Raw genomic sequence first — 19,533 nt, forward strand, 5'->3', positions numbered from 1 at the left:
TCCCACAAGCATCCCCACCAGCCGAGGACCAAGTGCTCAAACGTACAAGCCTGTGATGGACACTTCAGAACCAAAGCATAACAGATGCAGAAAGACGCAGAGAGCCCTCCTCACTGAACTGTAATGTTTCACCTTTCCCTTTGTACCATCAATAGTTAAGTCCCTTCACCTCCTGTTTCAGATGTTTTCCTGTGAGAAGCGATTTGAATATAGTCAGCCGGGGATTTCTAAGAAGATAATAGTGGAACTTCTGTGCTCTCTAACGCGATGTATTTTCATAATTAAAATCAAAGTGCACTTGATGCATTTTAACCTGCGGCAGGAAGAGGGATATTGCAAGTGTTCTTCGCTGTTTACTGTAGCCTTAGAGACAGGTCTGGGGATTTCTGCGGTGGTGTTATGGGAAAAGGGTTTGAGCAGAGGAGGAGAAAGAGGAAGGGAAACTACACTCTCCTTTCTGACAGGCTGAGACCATTTCTCTGGGTGATGCAAATATAACGTGATCGCGCTTATCAATCAGATTAACCCACTTAATTTCTCTTTCATCTAGAGCATTGTAGACAGCAAAACACAGCACAGAGTAACCTCATTCAGGTACATTGACCCCTACAGATTTTCCCAAGGACCACTACTAATCTCTCTCTCTCTCTCTCTCTCTCTCTCTCTCCTTTTGTATGGAGACCTCACTTATTTTCATGGCAAACTTGACTGTGCGAAACTATCAGATAGCAATGGCACCCCATAGTGTCTCCTGCTGTTCAAGCAGATGGCCGTGTCCTGCCCTACAAGTTCTACTCCCAGGGAGACAACTGTGGACCAGAAACATTTACAACATGTGACTGAATGCCAGACCTAAGACACCGCTTGAAATGAAACTGGTCTCTACCCTCCAGACTGCATTGTTAATTAGTCAGCCTTGTGTTACTATAACAGAGTACCTGAGGCAATTAACTTATAGTGGGAATAGTTTTGTTTTGTTTTGTTTTGTTTTTTTGTTTTTTATCTTATAGTTCGAAGGTTCCAGTTCAGGATGAACTGGTGAAGGTACCAGATAGCAATGGCCAGGAACACATGGCAGATGGGAGGGAGGAAGGGAAGGAGGAAGGAGAGAGGAAGGAAGACAGAGAAAATATTCCAGGGTCCTAGCATCCTCCTTGGAGGCACACCCACAGTGACTTAAAAACTTCTTCACTGGCTCCTCCAGAGGGTTTCCCACCTCCTGGCGACACCACCGTAGGGACCGAGTCTTTACCACATGGGCCTCTGGGGAATGCATGCAGTCTTAACAGGACTCACCTGAATCAAGCCCATGAACACCGAGTGCTTGCTGCACACTGGGTACAATGTAGGAGCGCTCGCCTGCTCCAGTTAGCTGATGGGATGTCATTCTCGGGTTGACCCAGAATCAACACCACTGAGTTCTTTTCATACTTCAAGAAAACCAGCCGCAACAACCTTCTGCTCAGCCTAATGCAGTTAGGTCTGGTGGCTAAGCTCACAGGCAGCATTTGCTGAGGCAGGTGATTCGCTGGCATCTTCTCAAAAAAGGTTGATGTTGCCAGCCTCTCTCTCCCTCTCTCTCTCTCTCTCTCTCTCTCTCTCTCTCTCTCTCTCTCTCTCCTAACCTGTTTAATAGATTAAAACATTTTTTATTTTATTTCTCATTTTGAGGCAAACATTTTGCATGTAGACACAGGCCGTTTGTTTCCTCTTTACTCAGTCACCCTTTAGCATTCTTTCTGAAGGGGAGGGGGAGGGTTGAAATTCTTTCCCTTGCAATTTGACGTGGCAACGGGCAATAGAAGAGCACAGTGGAAACCCTGTTGTTGAGCGGGACAGGAGACTGGCCTCTTCTCTGGATCTGTAGGAAGGCGAAGGCCTCGGAAGAGCGGGAATTGCTCAAACCAATGAGCAGCTGCGGGACATTAGGCTGCTCCGAATATAAAGCAGCTCTCCCTGGTCTCTGAAATGCTGGGTACATGTAAGCTTTGATGGTTGAATCCTGGGACTGGAGTGGTACTCACTGGCTATAAAGGCCCTGGATGCTTTTCTGGGGGGCCTGTGCTCCGTTTCCAGCACCCACAAAAAGGCCTACAACCATCTGTAACTCCAGTTCCATGGGGATCGAGTATCTTTGGACTTGAGTAGCAAAGCACTTTCCTGAGCATTTCTCCAGGCCCTGGATCTGCTTCTTACTGTGTCTATATGTGTGCTTACGCCACACAGTCAGAACACACAAACACACACACACACACACACACACACACACACACCTGTGTGCATATGTATGTTTTGTAGTTTATAGAGTTTAATCTCTTTCTGTTTATCTCCATGGGGAAACAGGGAGATGAAAATCCCTAAGAGAGATTGGGGAAAGGGGCACAGGGTCATGTCCTTAAATTTCCCACTGATTCCCTAGTGAATTGCAGAATTCCACAGCATGGCAGAAAAATCCTCTCAGGTGCTGAGCGACTTAAGTATGACTGAAGTTCCAGAAAGCACAGATGAAACTGGGTACAGGACAACGTCATGTTAAAGTGGGTCATGGCCAACATTTAGAAAAAAGAAAACAAAAAAGGGGCTGGAGAAATGGCTCAGTGGTTAAGAGCACTGTCTGCTCTTCCAGAGGTCCTGAGTTCAATTCCCAGCAATCACATGGTGGTTCACAACCATCTATAATGTGATCATATGCCCTCTTCTGGCCTGCAGGTGCACATGCAGATAGAGCACTCATACATAAAAATAAATAAAAATTTTTTTAATTAAAAAAAAAAAAAGAAAAACAAAACAAAAGAAAACTTTCTTAAGTAGAGCAAGTACAATCACCACAGGAGAGGGGGTGGGAGGTGGGAAGGAGTGGGTCGGATTAGGGGGTGTTCCTGGAGTGTACCCAACACACAGAGCTTCTTTTTCCAGCCCTCAGCATTTTATCCATGCTGACTCCTGCAACTCTGGGAATTTAGACATGGTTTGGTCTAGCTGGTTCAGTTTTCACCAAATGTTAGCGTCTGGCATAGAAAAGGCAGAGATCCCCCAGACATTCAGTCAAGGTTTTAACATTACTGATATTTGGGGTTTTGCTCAGTTTTGAATTTTTCTGTCTTGATTCTTCTTTAAACTCTATCAAACTATACTTTAGCAAAGGGAAACGTCCTTAAACTTCAACACTGAGAAATGACATTTCTGAGAGCACTGTGCCTCATGAAACTAGTGCTTAAGAAGTTGAAAAAGAAAAAGGAAAAGAAAAGAAAAGTTAACATGTTGGTTCAGATGAACACTAATTCCAACCAGAGCTTCCAAGGACAGCTGCTGCGGCACTAATTTATATTGTGTACAGAGTAGCATACAGAAGTCACTCAGAAAACAACTCTATTTGTAAGGAGTTCAAAGGAAAATAGAAAATGATCTTATCTCAAGTTTTGGGGTGTGGGTGGTTTGGGTTTTTGAGACAGGGTTTCTCTGTGTAGCCCTGGCTGTCCTGGACTCGCTTTGTAGACCAGGCTGGCCTCGAACTCACAGAGATCTGCCTGTCTCTGCTCCACTGAGTGCTGGGATTAAAGACGTGCGCTACTGCACTAACTCTAATCTTTATTTTGATGTTCCAATTCTGAGTACTGAGTTTCACTCAGAATTCCCTTACTCTACTAAGCAAGAAAAACTAAATAACTGTAAAGCAATCGTGGTCATGTGGGAAGGAAGGAGGTCTCCTTCTGTCAGAGGTCTAAGGGAGGGGAAGAGGGAGGGAGGGTGGGAACGGGAAGATGCAAGTGAGGGGATAACATTCAGGATGTAATCTGAATAAACTGTAATAAATTAAAATTGAAAAATTAGAAAAAAAAGAGTAAAAGTGATGAAGAAATTCAATTTTCAGTCTTTTACAGAAGAATCCCAAGGTAAGGCTGGATGTAGTGGCGCACGCCTTTAATCCCTGTGCATTCCTAGCCCGGCCTGGTCTACACAGTGACTTCCAGGTCCCTGAGGGCTACACAGGGAAACTAACTAACACATCTACACAACCCCCGCACCTAAGGCTCAAGGGACATCTTGGAAGACGAGGCTGGAAGATCATAAGAGCCAGAGGACCAGCACGTCCGCTGTATATAGTGTGTCCTAGAAATGACAGAGAAGCTTCACCCACGATACCGTGACAACATGGCTACCCGAACACAGCCTGAACATGTCTACCTCCAACAGAGATGCTAACATGGGAAGAGGAGACCTCAGGGGCCTCCCCACAGACAAAGAGCTACAGGCAACTAAAACATGCTGCCCCATAATTGGCCTGCCAATTCCAAATGGTCAACCCTGACATCATAAACATACAAGCAACATTAGACAGACCAAGTAGGTTTGTATGTATGTATGTGTGTGTGTGTGTATATGTGTATCGTGTATGTATGTATGTATGTGTATATATGTATATGTGTAGGCATGTATATGTGTATATGTTTGTATGTGTGTATGTGGGTATATCTATGTGTGTATGTATGTGTGTGTGTATGCGTGCCTAAATATATATATATATAAAAAAAGAGGCATGGTTTTTGAGAGGGGGCAACAAGAGGAAGGGGGGATTACATGGAAAGAGTTGGAGGAGGAAAGGGAGAAAAGTGTAATTATACGTTAATTTTAAAAATAAAAAGAAATTTGATACTAAATAGATAAATAGAATAAAGATATCTGAGTTTTTTAACATTTTCCTTTTTCATGAGGAAGTCTGTCCCAGCATTTCTGAGAAGCTGTAGGTCTTCTCTGGCTGACCTTCTCTGTGGCGTTTCCTTCTCTTGAGGCTTTAGGTCCAGTCCAAAATAGTACTGAATAATTTTTGAGGGTCACTTATTGGGACATAGTTCTTAATGAGAAGTCACACTGAAAAGGTAATAGCAATTTGTAAATATTCCAAAAACTGGGGGCTGGAGAGATGGCTCAGCAGTTAAAAGCACTGGCTGCTCTTCCAGAACACATGGGTTCAGTTCCCAGAACCCACATCACAGCTCACAACTGTCTGTAACTCTTGTTCCAGGGGATCTGACACCCCCACACAGACCATACATGCAGCCAAAATGCCAATAAAATACATAAAATAAAAATAAGTACTTTAAAAAAATTCCAAAAACTGTGACAAAGGAGATTTGAAAGGTGACTTGGCAGTACAGGACCTGAGTTCAATTCCCAGCATCCACATGGTGACTCAGAACCATCTGAAATTCCATTTACAGGACATTCAATGCATATATCTATATATATCATAATTTCATTCAGTTATTCAGTCCCTCTATCGAGTTTTCCAACTAGAAATTGACAGTTTTCAGAACTGGTCAATTCTCATTAGTATAGAAGTCTAACAGAACTCTGACAGGAACATGGCAACAGGATGCCTTTGGCAGCACTTGCAAGATACTATAGGTGCACATTTGCTTGTCTGTTTGGAGGTGGGGGTGGTGGTCCACAGATTTCTTTGGCTTCTTAGAGGTGCTTGTGATATGTGGTGGTTTGAAAATAGCCACCATAGCCTCATAAGGAGTGGCACTATTGGGAGGCGTGGCCTTGTTGGAGTGGGTGTGGCCTTTTTGGAGGAAGTGTGTCACTGTAATTGGGCTTTTAGGTCTCAGATGCTTTCTCCAGGCCCAGTGTCTCTCTCTTCCTGATGCCTGCCAAACCAGATGTAGAACTTTCATTTATCTTTCCAGCATCATGTCTGCCCACCCACTGACATGCTTCCCACTAGGACAATAATGAACTAAACCTCTGAACTGTAAGCCAGGCCCAATTAAATGTTTTTCTTTATCAGAGTTGTGGTGGTCATGGTGTCTCTTCACAGCAATTTAACCAGAACCAATACATGATGTAAAACAGCGTGCAAAGACTTTGTGAAATCATCGCAGACCATATGCCTCAGAGTGCAGAGAAAGAAAATCACTCTGGGGTCAATGTCAGAACTGTCTGGAACAAGCAAAACCTCTATGTGGTATGCACTCCCGCCTCCTCTAGCCAGCGGCGGTTTACATGGGTACCCATGGGAACACATGGGTGAGTTTGCTCGGGGCCGTACGTTAAAGAGGACACCTTTATCTTAACCCTCTTCTACAGGGGAGCAAGACCGCGATGCACGTTTTCCAGTGCCTCCTCACACAGAAGCAGAAACTGTCCTGTGAGGTGGGGACTTCTCTCACAGCCTGAACGAAAGGATGCAAGCCTGGAGTGACGAATGAGAAATGAGAAGTGTCCTGGCCCCAAAGGGCAATACAAGTTGAAGATAAGAAGACAGAGTATGCCTGTGATAGGCTGAACCATTTGGGGCATGCGCAGATACTGCAACAAACAGCATAGTAGTCTGTAAACCGATCCTTGCATAGTCTCCTTGACCTTACCCTGAACAGTCAAGCCCTGGAGAATGAGTCAGTGTGGAAACTTTTTCTTTAAAAGCAGAAACAAACCCAGGACTCTCTGCTCTTATCTGATTTCTGCCCAAATGTAGAGTCTGGTATTTAAAGTGGGAGTATACCCGCTGGGAGAACCCAGCCATTGTGTACTGGCACACACACATACAAAAGTCTCCTTTGAAATGAGGAACTCGGAGCTTCTCTGAATTTTGGTTCTCAGACTTGTTTGAATGTGTTCTTCAAATAGACCGCTTAGCGAAGACACCTGGCACGGACTTAATGAAAAGGGATATCATTAATTCTCGCCTTAAAAAGACGAGGCCTTGGGGAAAAGGAGTCTTCGTGTGTTACTAGGTCAGTGGCTGTAGACAGCTGTGCTCACTGCTATGCACCCCGAGACCTTTCCAGATGGTGAAGAAAGAAATTGGGCGGGGGGGGGGGGGGCTGAGTCCCTGGGACTCCTCTGCTCACGGTTTAGGTGGATTAATCTTCAGTTACACAAGCTGTCTGGCAAAAAAGTCCCAGCTCCCAGCTCCTGCGCTGTTTCAGTGCAGCAGGGACAAACCCTAGACCCACCGGACTGAGAGAACCACGCAGGGTTCCGCATGAGCAGAAGACCTGACCATTTGAGCGGCGTGAAGCAGACGCAGAACTTTCAAAAGTAGCTCCCGCTGGAGCAAGAAACGGCTGGAATGCAACCGGGTTCGCGCAGGGGTCCAGGCTCTGTCCTCACAGCGAGCTCGGATCTGGAGTCTTGGTTTTAAAGGACAACCCCTGAGCTGGGGGTCTTCTTCATCCATCAGGGTATCTCACATGCGCAGAGATTCTCTCTCTCATAAGAAAAGGCTTAAATACTAGTGATGCTCTGGACGCAGGACTGAGGGGTTTGTGGGAGGAGCCAAGAGTCGTGTTCAATTAAATTCTCTTGTAACCTGAACACAGGGGCCCAGAGGTCACAGCCAGTTGTTGATGGTTGGTAGAAAAATTACAGATTTTAGCCGGGCATGGTGGCTAGCGCCTGTAATGCCAGCACTCAGGAGGCAGAGGCAGGCAGGTCGCTATAAGTTTGAGGCCAGCCTGCTCTACAAAGCGAGTCGAGGATGGCCAAGATAATAGAGAAACCCTGTCTTGAAAAACAAAAAACAAACAACCAAAATTACAGATTTTTTTTCACTATCCAGTATTTATTATCTGTTACTCCCTAATCATCACTCTAACCATATCCATAGAATTACAGCTCAAATATATATATATTTACACACACACACACATTCTTGTTTAAACAAACAATTGCGCTGGTTTAAACCCAACAACAACCCAAATTCAACACCTGGACCTTGCAACGGTGTCCCCTCCCCCACACGACTTTACATCCTTTATTTTGTGTTTGTGTTTTTGAGCTGAATTAGACTGGAGACCTCCTAACACTGAGTTCTGACTAGTGAAGGAATAATACAATAGCTTGGTTATAATGGACTTCATAGTGGAGCAGTGGCCATATTGCCGGACAGCCCTTTGAGGCATCTGGAACCTTCAAGAAAAGTGTGGGAAAGAAGCTGGTTCAAGAATGTCACCCCCTTCACATCACCTCTCCATTGAGCTACTCTGGCAGTTTCCTGGGTAGCTCCCATAAGCACTTGGTAGAGAACTCACTTGGGAACTAAATATCGCCATGAGTTAGAAGCATATAACTCTCTGTCTTAAATGATAAAACACCATGTCGAAAAGCAACTTGTTTATTTTATCACACACTTCCAGATAACCATGCGTCACTGAGAAAGTCAGGGCAAGAACCCAAAGGCAATGTTCATTCCTCGTGAATTGTTCAGCCTGCATTTTTACACCATCTAGAACTACCTGCCCGGGGTGGCATCACTCACAATGGGCTGGGCCCTCTCACATCCATTATCAATCAAGAAAATGCCCTGCAGACTCGCCTGCAGGCCAATCTTATGAAACATTTTCTCAGCTAAGAGTCTTCCTTCCCAAGAGATCTTAGCTTGTGTCAGGTTGACGTAAATCTAGCCCGTATACCTGTTCGACAAGTGTTTGTTGAATGCTTACACACAGGAAGTAGTGTGCTAAGCACTCTACGTGGAACAGAGATATTATGCCTCATTTAGACTTGCAGGATGTAAATCACAGGGAGGGTAAGTTGCCCACAGGTATAGATCTGTTGGTTTGACTCCATAGTCTGTCATGCCACACTGTAAAGCATGTGGCACTATCACACTATCACGCACGGACATGTCTTCTTTGTGTGAACTTCAAACTGGGAACTACTCAGATGCCCATCAACAGGACAAGTCTAGTCTGGGTCCAGTCCTATAATGGAGTACTATACAGCAGTGAAAACAAACAACTCAGTCTTTAAAAACCTAATGTTAAGAGGGAATCATAGCAGAAGAAAAAGCTACCCACCAAAGAGCACAGGTGTGTGGTTCTGGCTACATACACAAAGTTTAAAAACAGGCAAGATTAAACCATGTTGCTTGAGGCTGCACACTTGGATGGCTACTCCAGGGAAATCTGGAACCTCGTTGCTGAAAAGGCCTTTGAGGGCTAAGGGGCGGTCAAGCCCGCTGTGCTGATTCTTGTGGTACAAGCAAAGGCACCTGCATGATAACCATCCACTGTACTGTTTGCTTCTGTGTTAAGCAGTTTATATTTAGGTGTGTGGCATCCCATAATTTAAAATAAAAATCAACACCAACCACCTCCCTGCCATAAGGGCTTTTCTTAGTGTGGAAAGGGAGCAGGCAGTGGCTGGAGACTTCGTTGTTTGCCTGTTCAATTCCTGCACACTGCTATTTCTCACAGGCCTCCGTTTTGGGGTACAGTTAAGTGGGGTGAGACTTCTTGGTGGCTCTCTCTTCCTAAATACTGTCTCTAATGGAGACACCCCAGAGATGTCCTAAGGAGCATAAATAGCAAGAGAACTTAATGTCGCCATGGTTGCTTCCGCTGTCAACCCCCTGACACAAACCTAAAGTCATCTGGGAGGAGGGAGCCTCGGCTAAAGAATCATCCAGGTCAGACTGGGCAATATGACGTATTTTCCTTTTTAAAAAAAATTTTATTTATTATTATTGGGTGCAGGTGCATGTGCCAAAGTGTGAGTGTGGAGGTCAGAAGGCAGACACCTCAAATCCGAGGGAATAACAAGGACAGAAGGCCGTAAACAGTGCTTCTCCATGATCTCTCTTTCAGTTTCTGCCTTGGCTCCGCTCCAGGATGGACTGTGACCTGTGAGCTAAATAAACTCTTGCCTTCTTGAGTTGTTTTTGTTTGTTTGATTGTTTTTGCTTTGTTTGTTTGTTTTTTGTTTTGTTGTCATGGCATTTATTACAGCAACGGAAAGCACACTGGAGTACTAAGGGAGACAATAAAATTGAAAACTTGGAGAAAAGTCTTTCTATGGTTCTACAAAGCCATGTAATCAAGTGTTCCCCACCCCCTTATTTAATTTGGGATTACATCCAGCTTGTCTATCCATAATACTTGAGGCTGGCTACATCTTCTTTTCATCTTTTACTCCTGATGGCTCTCAGACCTCAGCTTCCACACAGCTGTCTGTACCAAGCCAAGGTGGGAATCACTTATAGCTAAGAACATTTTTATTATTGTCATTAAAAATATATTATTACTCTACAAAAGACAAAGTTAAGAGAATCAAAAGACAATATACAGATTGGAAGAAAAATATATGGAAGTTATATATTTTATAGAAGACCAGTATACAATGTAAAGAACTTTAAAAACTCAATAAGAAAACTAACAACACAAACTTGAAATTGGCAGAGCCACCATCCCAAAGAAGGTGGAAGGATGGTAAATAAGCAAATGAAAAGTTGTTCTATCCCTCAGATCATCAGGACATCGCAAATTAAAATGGCAATGGAATGCCACTATATAGTCAATTGATGGCTCAAATCAAAGATATTGATAATGTCAAATATAGAGACTCTCATACATTGATTATGCAAACAAAACATGGTATAGTCATTTAGGAAGACAATTTGACAGTTTCTTACAGAGCAAAGATGCTTGTATCACATAACCCTGTATTGGCCAAAATGAGTCAGCAACCTACTTCTGCACCAAAGCTTGCCCAAATGTCTCTAGTCACTTTATTAATAATTGTCCAAACCTGAAAAACTAAGATGTCATTCAACTGGTAAACAGATAAACAGACTGTGGTACATCAATACAATGGAATAGTATTCAGCCATCAAAACAGGCAAGCTACAGAGCCATAATAGGACAACACCGTCTCAGGTATTTATTGCTAAGTGAGAGAAGCCAATCTAAGAAGGATATGCACTGTGTTTTATTGTATGACAGTCTGGAAAACTTAGAACAACAGAGACAACAAATTCAATCAATCAATCAATCAATCAATCAATCAATGATTTCTAAGAGCTTGAGCACCAGAGGGAGGGAAGACTATGGGGAAGAACAGGTGAGATTTGTAGGCCAGTGAGACTGTTCTAGACCATACGGTGGACAGCCGCCTAGTCTGTTCTAGACTGTTCTAGACCATATGGTGGATAGCCGCCTAGTCTGTTTGTCAAACCTCACAGAATGCACAATACACAAAGTGAGCCCTGACATGAAACACAACACTAGTTAATGTGCCAATGCTGGATTTCAAATGAACCACACTGAGGCAAAATTATTTTTATGGTGCTAGGATGTAAGCAGATGCCACTCCAGTGAGCTGCAGGGAATCCCCTGGAACATGTCAATAACAGAGAAATATAACGGGTACATGGAAATTATGTACTTTTCTGTTGAGTGTTCTGGAAACAAACAAACAAAAATCCCTCAAAGTCAAGAAAATACAACAGCTGCGTGATGTGGTATATGCCTTTAGTCCCAGCACCAGAGAGGCAGATTGCTAAGTTTGGTTGATGCCACTTTGGTCTACACAAGGAGTTTGAGGCCAGCTGTTGTACTTTGAATGAGAGTGGTCCCCATAGGCTCATCATATGTTTGAATGCTTGCTCCCAAGAGTTGGTGGAACCGTTTGAGAAAGATTAGGAGATATGGTCTTGTTGCAGGAGGTGTGTCACTGGAAGTAGGCTTTGAGGTTTCAAAAGCCCATGCCATTCCCGTTTAGCTTTTTCTCTGCCCATCCCTGTGGATCAGATGTCAGCTCTCAGCGACTGCTCCAGCCCCATGCCTGCTGTGTGCTATCAGGACATGACAGGGAACAATGTCCCTGTCATGAGTGTCATGGACTCTAACCCTCTGAAACCACAAACCCCAAATTAAATGCTTTCTTAATAAGTTGCTTTAGGGGCAGGTGAGCCGTGTGACTAGGGGAGCTGCCTGGAGCAAGAGTGAGGTCAAGACGTGTCCAAACTCTGAAAATCTCATCTTAAGACCAGCAGGAGTAAGGAATGCTCCCTCCCTGTTCTGGGCCTGTATGCTCCAGTGCATGTAGCCTTGCAACCCCCACCTCTGCCACCCTTGAGGTAGTCACATAGCCTGGTGGCCAGATTTCAGGTTAAAACTTCCTATTTCCAGCTGGGTATGGTGGTGCATGCCTGTAACCACAGAACTCAGGCATGCAGAGGCAGGTGGATCGCTGTGAGCTCAAGGCCATCCTGGGCCATAAAGTCCAGGGCAGCCAAGGCTACACAGAGAAACCCTGTTTTGAAAAAACAGAAGATGGAGAAGAAGAGGAGGAGGAGGAGGAGGAGGAAGAAGAAGAAGAAGAAGACAAAACTTCCTATTTCCTTATAAGGACATGTCCAGCTAGTACATGGGATTTCTCTCCATGCAAATGAAGCATTCCTAGCACCTTGGCCTCAGCCAATGACATACACTCATACCCCCAAAACTCTATCTACTTCCCTAAGGTATATATCCTTATTCCCCCCAAATAAAGGAGAGCCATTTCACTAAAAACCATCTCAACTTTTTCTCCCCAAACTCACCACCAGACAGAGATTCTGCTAACCTACCTACCCAGCTAAATTTTATTCTTTCCAGTCCAGCCAGGCTTGCAATGGTGTCTGGATGCCCCAAGGGCAGAAGCACACTGGACCAGCAAGCTGGCTTGGTTGTGGTGTTTTTATCATGACAATAGAAAAGTAACTAAGACACCAGCCAAGGCTACATAGCAAGCCTTTGTGTACACACACACACACACACACACACACACACACGCACACACACACACACACACATGCACACACACACACACACACACCAGTAGAAAAAGGTATTATAACCAATTTCAGAAGGTACACGAAAGTATAATAAAGACTGATAACTCCATTTCCAACAATAAAGCAATTGTATGCTTGATTTTAAAGTTGACTTTAAAATGTAATAAAGGAGCGGTCTACATGCATCAATTAAGACATCATGTAAGTTAAAATCAAAAATCTGTCCAGCCGCACTTCACAGTCCTGCCATAGGCATCTGTCCTAGAAGCTGAGGGCCTTGACTTGGCTTGAGCACACCACTGCCTTGTCTTCCTTGGCAGCTGTGCTCCTGATGTCCTGGGCCAATGCCAGGACTTGGCAGCAACAGAAAGCACATCCCAACCTACCTCTCACAGGGGAGCACTGCCAAGGCCAGGCAGAAACAATCTAGGCAGAAATGATATCACAGACTTTGGGATGAGATTTTCTACAGGGCAGGGACCAGACCAGATTGTGGGAGATGGAAGACTATGGGGAACAGTGGTGGTTTGACTAAGAATGACTCCCATAGGCTCATAAATGTGAATGCTTAATCACCAGAGAGTGGAACTGTTTGAAAGGATTACAAGGATTAGGAGGCATGGCCTTGTTGGAGGAGGAAGTGTCTTAGGGGTCGGGTGGGTGTGGGCTTTGAGGTTTTCAAAAGCTCTTGCAAGGTCTAGTCTCTGTCTTTCAGTCTCTGTCTCTGTCTCTGTCTCTCTCTGCCTCAGTCTCTCTCTCTCTCTCTCTCTCTCTCTCTCTCTCTCTCTCTCTCTCTCTCTCTCTGCCTTAGCTTGCAGATCAGGATGCAGTCTCAGCTACTGCTCCAGCACCATGCTCCCCACCATGATCATATTGGACTAACCCTCTGAAACTGTAAGCCAGCCTCAACTAAATGCAGTGGTGGCCAGGCAGATGCTCTCCTCTCCATGGCTTCCAGCTACCTACTGTCTGCTGGCCACTTTCCCTCCATCTCCCACCACAGTCAGATTTCACTGTGAACTCTGGGTGGGGAGGGAGGCCTGGTCACCTTTGTGGACTCTGACCTGCTTCGCCTCCTCCCCCAAAACTTCTTATTAAATGTACACTCATAAGAAGTCCTTGACTCTTGGCAGGGGCAGCACAAAATTCTTTTAGAAAGGCCAATTTTGGATGGAGGCCTCAGCAAATGTTAACTGCGAAGACAGCAATTGGTGTTATATTTGCAAAGTGAATGCAAACAGACCTCTGCTAGCACAGCGGATCAGGAATGTGACTGTCACTCACTGACACTCAGTCTTCAGGGTGACTGGTGTTCCTGCTGCCTGCCAAGATTTGTAAAGGAATTCAGAGTGATCTGATCGAGAGGAAGACATTTAGACAAAGTTCAGATCAGCTCGATAGGAGTGAAATATCCAAGGGTGTGATTGCTTTTCTAGTTACTTTTAGTGTGTAATTGTTTTTTCTATTTTCATCATATGTCATGAAACTACCAGACTGAACATCAGGAAGCAGTCTATTGGGAACAAACACAGAAACATCAGATCTTTGAAAACTGGTGGCCCAGGACAGATTCTGGCATGCAGGAAGTGTTCATTTTTAAATAAACATGTGGACAAACAAAGAGAAGAACAAGTGCCTCACAAATGCATCTTTATATAGTAAGAATCAGTTTGAGCTTGCACTTGTCATGTCAATCCTATTAAATGTTTAACTGGTTGGATTAATGGCAAAGTGATGGTGCCTGCCTCTTTCTGAATGTGCTGTGTTTATTTGAGCACCGTAGAAACACACACTGGCCAGCTGGAAGACAGTCTGGGGCTCTCTAGCTAAGGGCCCTGTCCAAGTCCCAATTTGAAAGACTGCTTTACTGGCTGCTCTAGAGCTCCAGGCTGAGTACTTAGGGCTTATTCCCCGCCCCTGACACACCAGAGCCTTGCTGCAACCATGTCAATCCCCTGAGTGAAAAGGAAAGCTTCTGGATGCTGGTGTTTCCTTAAAGATGCTAAAGGTCACAGACTTTTCTTTTTGCCCTCCACAAAACCAGGTTGAAATGCTGGGCCATCAAAGACAGAATTACCCAGGCATAGTCCAAGCACTTAGGAGGCAGGGGCAGATGGATATCTATGAGTTGGAAGCCACCTGGGCAACATAGTGAGATCCAATCTCAAAAGCAAAACAAACAAACATACATACCCAAAAAACCCCACCAAACAACAAGAACAAAAGAAACCAAGAAACAAAACAACAGCAGGGAACCAGTTGCATCACAGCAACTCACTGTGTAAGTGTGCTCTTACTAGTTACCCTCTCCCTGTTGTGACCAGTACCTGGTACAAGCATCTTGAGGTGGGGAAGGCATGGTGGCTTGGAGTGTGAGTTTCCTGCTCACACTAGATTCACAGTCACACACACACTGATGCTCAGCTCTTTTCGTCTTTCTTATTTAGCCCCAGCCCATGAATAGGTAGGTGATGTCTACACTCAGGGCAGCCTCTCCTTGACTCTTCAGTTAAAGCTCTCTGGAAATACCCTCTTGCACACTCCCGGAAGTCTGTGCGCATGGTGGTTCTGAATCTAGCCAAGCTGACAATGAGCATCAATCAGCACGGCATTGCATCTAAAGTGCAGGAGACTTCATTTGTCTTCCGATGTGTTTTAGCAGCTAAGTCTTTCCCATGCCTTGCTTGTTCAAGAGGAGTTTCCTTTCCTTCTTTCTTCCATTATATTTCATCATGGCTCTGAATGCACAAGAAACCAGTTCAGAAGCCTTGACCAGGAGGCTGAGGATACGGCTTGCTATTAAACTCCAGGCAAGTATCAAGTCCAGGTTTCATCCTCTGTGTCCACAAAACTGTGATCGTAGAGAGTTTAAAATCTACTACAAGCATGGGAACAGCTAGAACCCAAGGCAGGGATGGGAGAAATACTACATAGGAAGTAGAGGGCACATAACAGGGGAAATCAACGTGGGCCATGAAGAACACAGAACATTCTGACCTAGCATACAGGGGACATCACAAACAAAGCCACGAAAGGAAGACACACTAGCCATGTCCACAGAGTAGAGAATAGCTCATGGATTCTGAACCTTAGAAGGAGAAAGAGGTGCTGGTGAACATCAGAGCCAGAAAGGGAGACCAGCACAAGAACACAGGAAGCCTTCAATGACATGTCAAGAGTTAACACTGGGGGGGAGGGGGAGACAGTGAAGAGTGGAGGGAGGGAATGGCAGGACCAGAGTTATGCTTTAGAAATGCACCTTAGGGAAGAAGAAGGACGGCCAGGAGGAAAGAAGAGAGAGAGACCTGGGTTAGTTAGATGAAGGAGAAGCACATGGCCGGCGTGGATGGAGAATCGGCTCAGAGGAAGAACATTAGCAAGTATTTGGGATTATGGATGGGAGGTAACTTGATAGAAGTTATTGGAAACAGATGGCGTGGGATTGAGGAAGGGATCCCATGCCTGCCCCACTATGGGAGGTAGTTTAGAGGATTGATATCCGCCCTGCCCCAGGTTAACTAAGCCTATTTTAAAATAAAAATAAATAAATAAATGCACCTTAGACTTCTGTGCACAAGAGGAGTTGAAGGAGGAGAAAGGGTCAGGGAAATCACTCAGGGCAGACACCATTTTTATGAGTATAGGGGGAAAGTAAAAGTGATGGTGATTGACCCAAGATATCGCAGTTTCGATTAGAAAGAAGAGAGAGCAGTGGGAAAGTACATAAGGGACATTTTAAAAAGTCAAATGTACAACTTCTTGGTAAGTCTGCCTTTGGGGAGTGTATCTCTAAAGACTAGAAATATTTGTAATTCAGTAAGTCTCTTTTACACCATTGGTTAGAAACGCAGTAGGTGTTTACTCCTGAACGATTCCACCACAACTCATTGTCTTACAGTGAGAACTGGATGGCTCCACCAGCCACTAGCACTCAGACACTTCTGTAGAAATGGCAAGTCACCAAGCCCTGAGCACCCCATGCTGTGAGCCAGGCTGCGTGCTACTCCCTCCTTCAGTAGCACCCGCTCAATGGTTCCCTCACAGCCCTCCTCGTGGAACTGCTGCCTCTCCCAGTTCACACGCATGGAGACTGCAGCAGAGCTGTTGTGTGTGGTGGATGATTCCCATCGTCCGTAAGATTGGATTCAAAGACACAGGAAGTAGGAGTGCAAGGTGGGGGCGTGGCTTTAGGGAAGTTTAACTAAAGAAGAAAGAGTTACCCTGGAAGCGCAGGACACCATCATGTGGGTCCGAGGCTAAATAAAATGACAGGAAAAAGGAAGAACCCATGGGAGCACCAGCAGTCATCTCTTTCTCTCTGCTTCATGACTGTGTATTCTCTGTGACCATTTGCCTCATATTCTTGCTTCCATGCCTGGCCACCACCGTGGACTGTTTTCTGTTTTACCTTCAACTGCGAACAAGAACACATACTTTGTCCTTTAAGTTGTTCTCTGTCAGGAGCATTTTGTTTTGTTTTCTCTTCTTGAGACAGGGTCTCACCATGTAGCCCTGGCTGGCCTGGAACTTTCTATGTAGACCAAGTTGACCTCACAGAGCTCTGCCTGCCTTTGCCTCCCAAGTGCTGGAATTAAAAGCATGCCCCACCACAGTTGCGTGACTCACTTTATCAAAACGATGAGAAAAGTTAACAATATTACATAGCCTGGTTAACATTACACAGAGGGCCGGGATATGAATCAAGAGATGTCTGACTTTAAACCCGTGCTTCTAGCTACTCAACAACATGTATTTTTATTTTGGGGGAGGGGGAATTACATTGTTCTGTTTATTTTTAAAGCACAGAGGGGTGCATGTGCGTGTATTTGTATAACCCAGGGGACACTTTTCTATGCTATTCTCAAGACTGCTGTCCACCATCCCTGAGGCAGGATTTTTCATCGACCCAGAACTCATCAATTAGTCTAGACAATGGGCAGCCAACCCAGGCTCCTCCTGTCTCTGCCTCCCTTGGGGCCTGGTGTCTTTACGTGGGTCCTGGAGACCACACTTAGGTCCTCGGGCTTGTAAGCCAAGCATTTAACCAACCAAGCCCTGTCTACAGCAGGGAACGGCATGTGTTGTAAAGTAGAACATGGCCACATTCCCCACCACTGCCTGGCTATGAGGAAACACTGTGACTGAAGGGTTGTTATCATGTACTGTGTTGTCCATGTGGAAGGACAGCCATAGTGCACACATCCTGTCTGCTTGCTAAGAGTGGAGGTTCCATGTGGGCTGCAAGACAGCACACGCTCAAATGCATTTCCCCTTCACGTCAAACTGCATTTTCACTGACTGAAAAACAGGAAAAGGAGAATTTTGGAGTGAGTTGAGAAATGACTACACCTGTCAGCAAAACAGGTCAGGCTGACATTGAGCCTAACTTCATATTTGAAGTGGAGAGCTTTCTTTTCTTTCTTTCTTTCTTTTACTATTATTATTATATCTTAAGTGAATGGGTGTTTTACAACATGTGTGTATATGTGCACCATGTGTGTGCCTAGTGCTCACAAAGGTCAGGAAATGAATGGTATCAGGTTCTTTGGAATTGGAGCTATAGATGGTAATGAGCTGGATTCAAACCCGGAACCTCTGGAAGAGCAATCACTGTTCTTAACTGCTAAGCCATCTCTCCAGTCCCAAGATTCCCCTCCTCCCCTTGAACTAGGGCTGTATGTGTTGATAAATATTTGCTACAATCATTCTCCACACTTTCCCTCTCAGAAGTACTGCCCACAAGCCTGAAACTGATTTCTACCGTATTCCAGAGCAAGGAGTTTTGTAAAGGGACCAGAAGTCACTGGCACCCAAGATAAATGGTGAGACGTCTGTCTTTGGCTAGCGGAATGGCCTTGCTATCCAGTGCACAAAAGTATTCTCCAAGTCCAGATTCACTTCTAAGCCAGAGATTTTGACCTTGAATAATTCTGCTACAATCTAGATATCTCTTTATCTTTGATTTAACAAAAGAGGCTTGGAACAATTTCACAATTTGCGGCTTTCACGGGAGAATTATGATCCTTTGATTTCCATTTAAGCACCATATGCAGTCTATGCTGGCCTCAGTCTTGCTGTAACCAAGGCTGATTATGAAGCCCGATCTGCCTGCCTCCACCTCCTAAGTCTGGGGCATGGTGCCACCACGCCAATCTTAAAACTGCTACTTTTTAATATAAATATTATTCCTGGTCTTTATGGCTTCCTGTTAACAGTACATCGTCTTGCTGTCTAATTGGGTCCTGATGTCTACATAGGCTTGCACAAACAACTCACTAGGCTATAGACCCACGTACAAATGGCCGAACTGCACGCATTTTGAACGGCTTCCTTACCAGGTCTGAGAGGACCTTCACAGGGGCTCAGTGTTTGGTGAGCTGGGTCTGTGTGACACGTCCTGGAAGATGGCACATCCGTTCCAGCAACTGAGAGCTACCAAAAGATCCAGTGAGAGAAATGCCATTTTTATTCTCTGATGAAGCAACCTTAAGGACACGCTTTTCATTAAACTGAGGGGCACTTGCCCCTGACAATACAGATGGCATTTGTATGCTCCTTGGGTCTCGTATAGAACTGAGTGACAGTCCTCTCCTGGGACAATTAGGAGCTGACCTGCAATACCTTTTTCTTTATTCATTTATTTCTTCCTCTGCACCAAACCCCCTGATTAAGTCACTTACAGTTCAGGACAGAAAAAAAGAAAAAAAGAAAAGAAAAAAAAAATCTAATTCTCATGGTTACTTAATTTTTATCCTTAAGAGGAGAAACAAGAAAACCTATCGGAAGGTATTAATCTGCCATTTCTAAAAACAGCATTCAAAGGATTTTGTTGTTTTTTTTTTTAATCTTACATATGCTCAGCAGAGTTCCTGGCAAAAACTGTACATTTTCTTCATTTCACCCTTTCAACATCAAATAGGAGGCAGCAAAAATTGGATCAGACTTCAAAGCCTGCTGTGGGCTCCGAGTCA

At 44.6% G+C, this 19,533-nt stretch overlaps 1 protein-coding gene across 1 annotated transcript in view; it reads right to left on the reverse strand.

Moving 5' to 3' along the window:
• Positions 1–19,533, reverse strand: part of Myo3b (myosin IIIB) — a 334,536-nt gene that overhangs the window by 61,060 nt on the left and 253,943 nt on the right. Inside the window, exon 30 of the mRNA XM_051166432.1 lies at positions 18,898–18,994. Within this exon, the coding sequence (XP_051022389.1) occupies positions 18,898–18,994 (97 nt within the window). The remainder of the gene's footprint in view (positions 1–18,897; positions 18,995–19,533) is intronic.

The sequence above is a fragment of the Acomys russatus genome, chromosome 24 (assembly GCF_903995435.1).
Source record: "Acomys russatus chromosome 24, mAcoRus1.1, whole genome shotgun sequence".
NCBI lineage: Eukaryota > Metazoa > Chordata > Mammalia > Rodentia > Muridae > Acomys > Acomys russatus.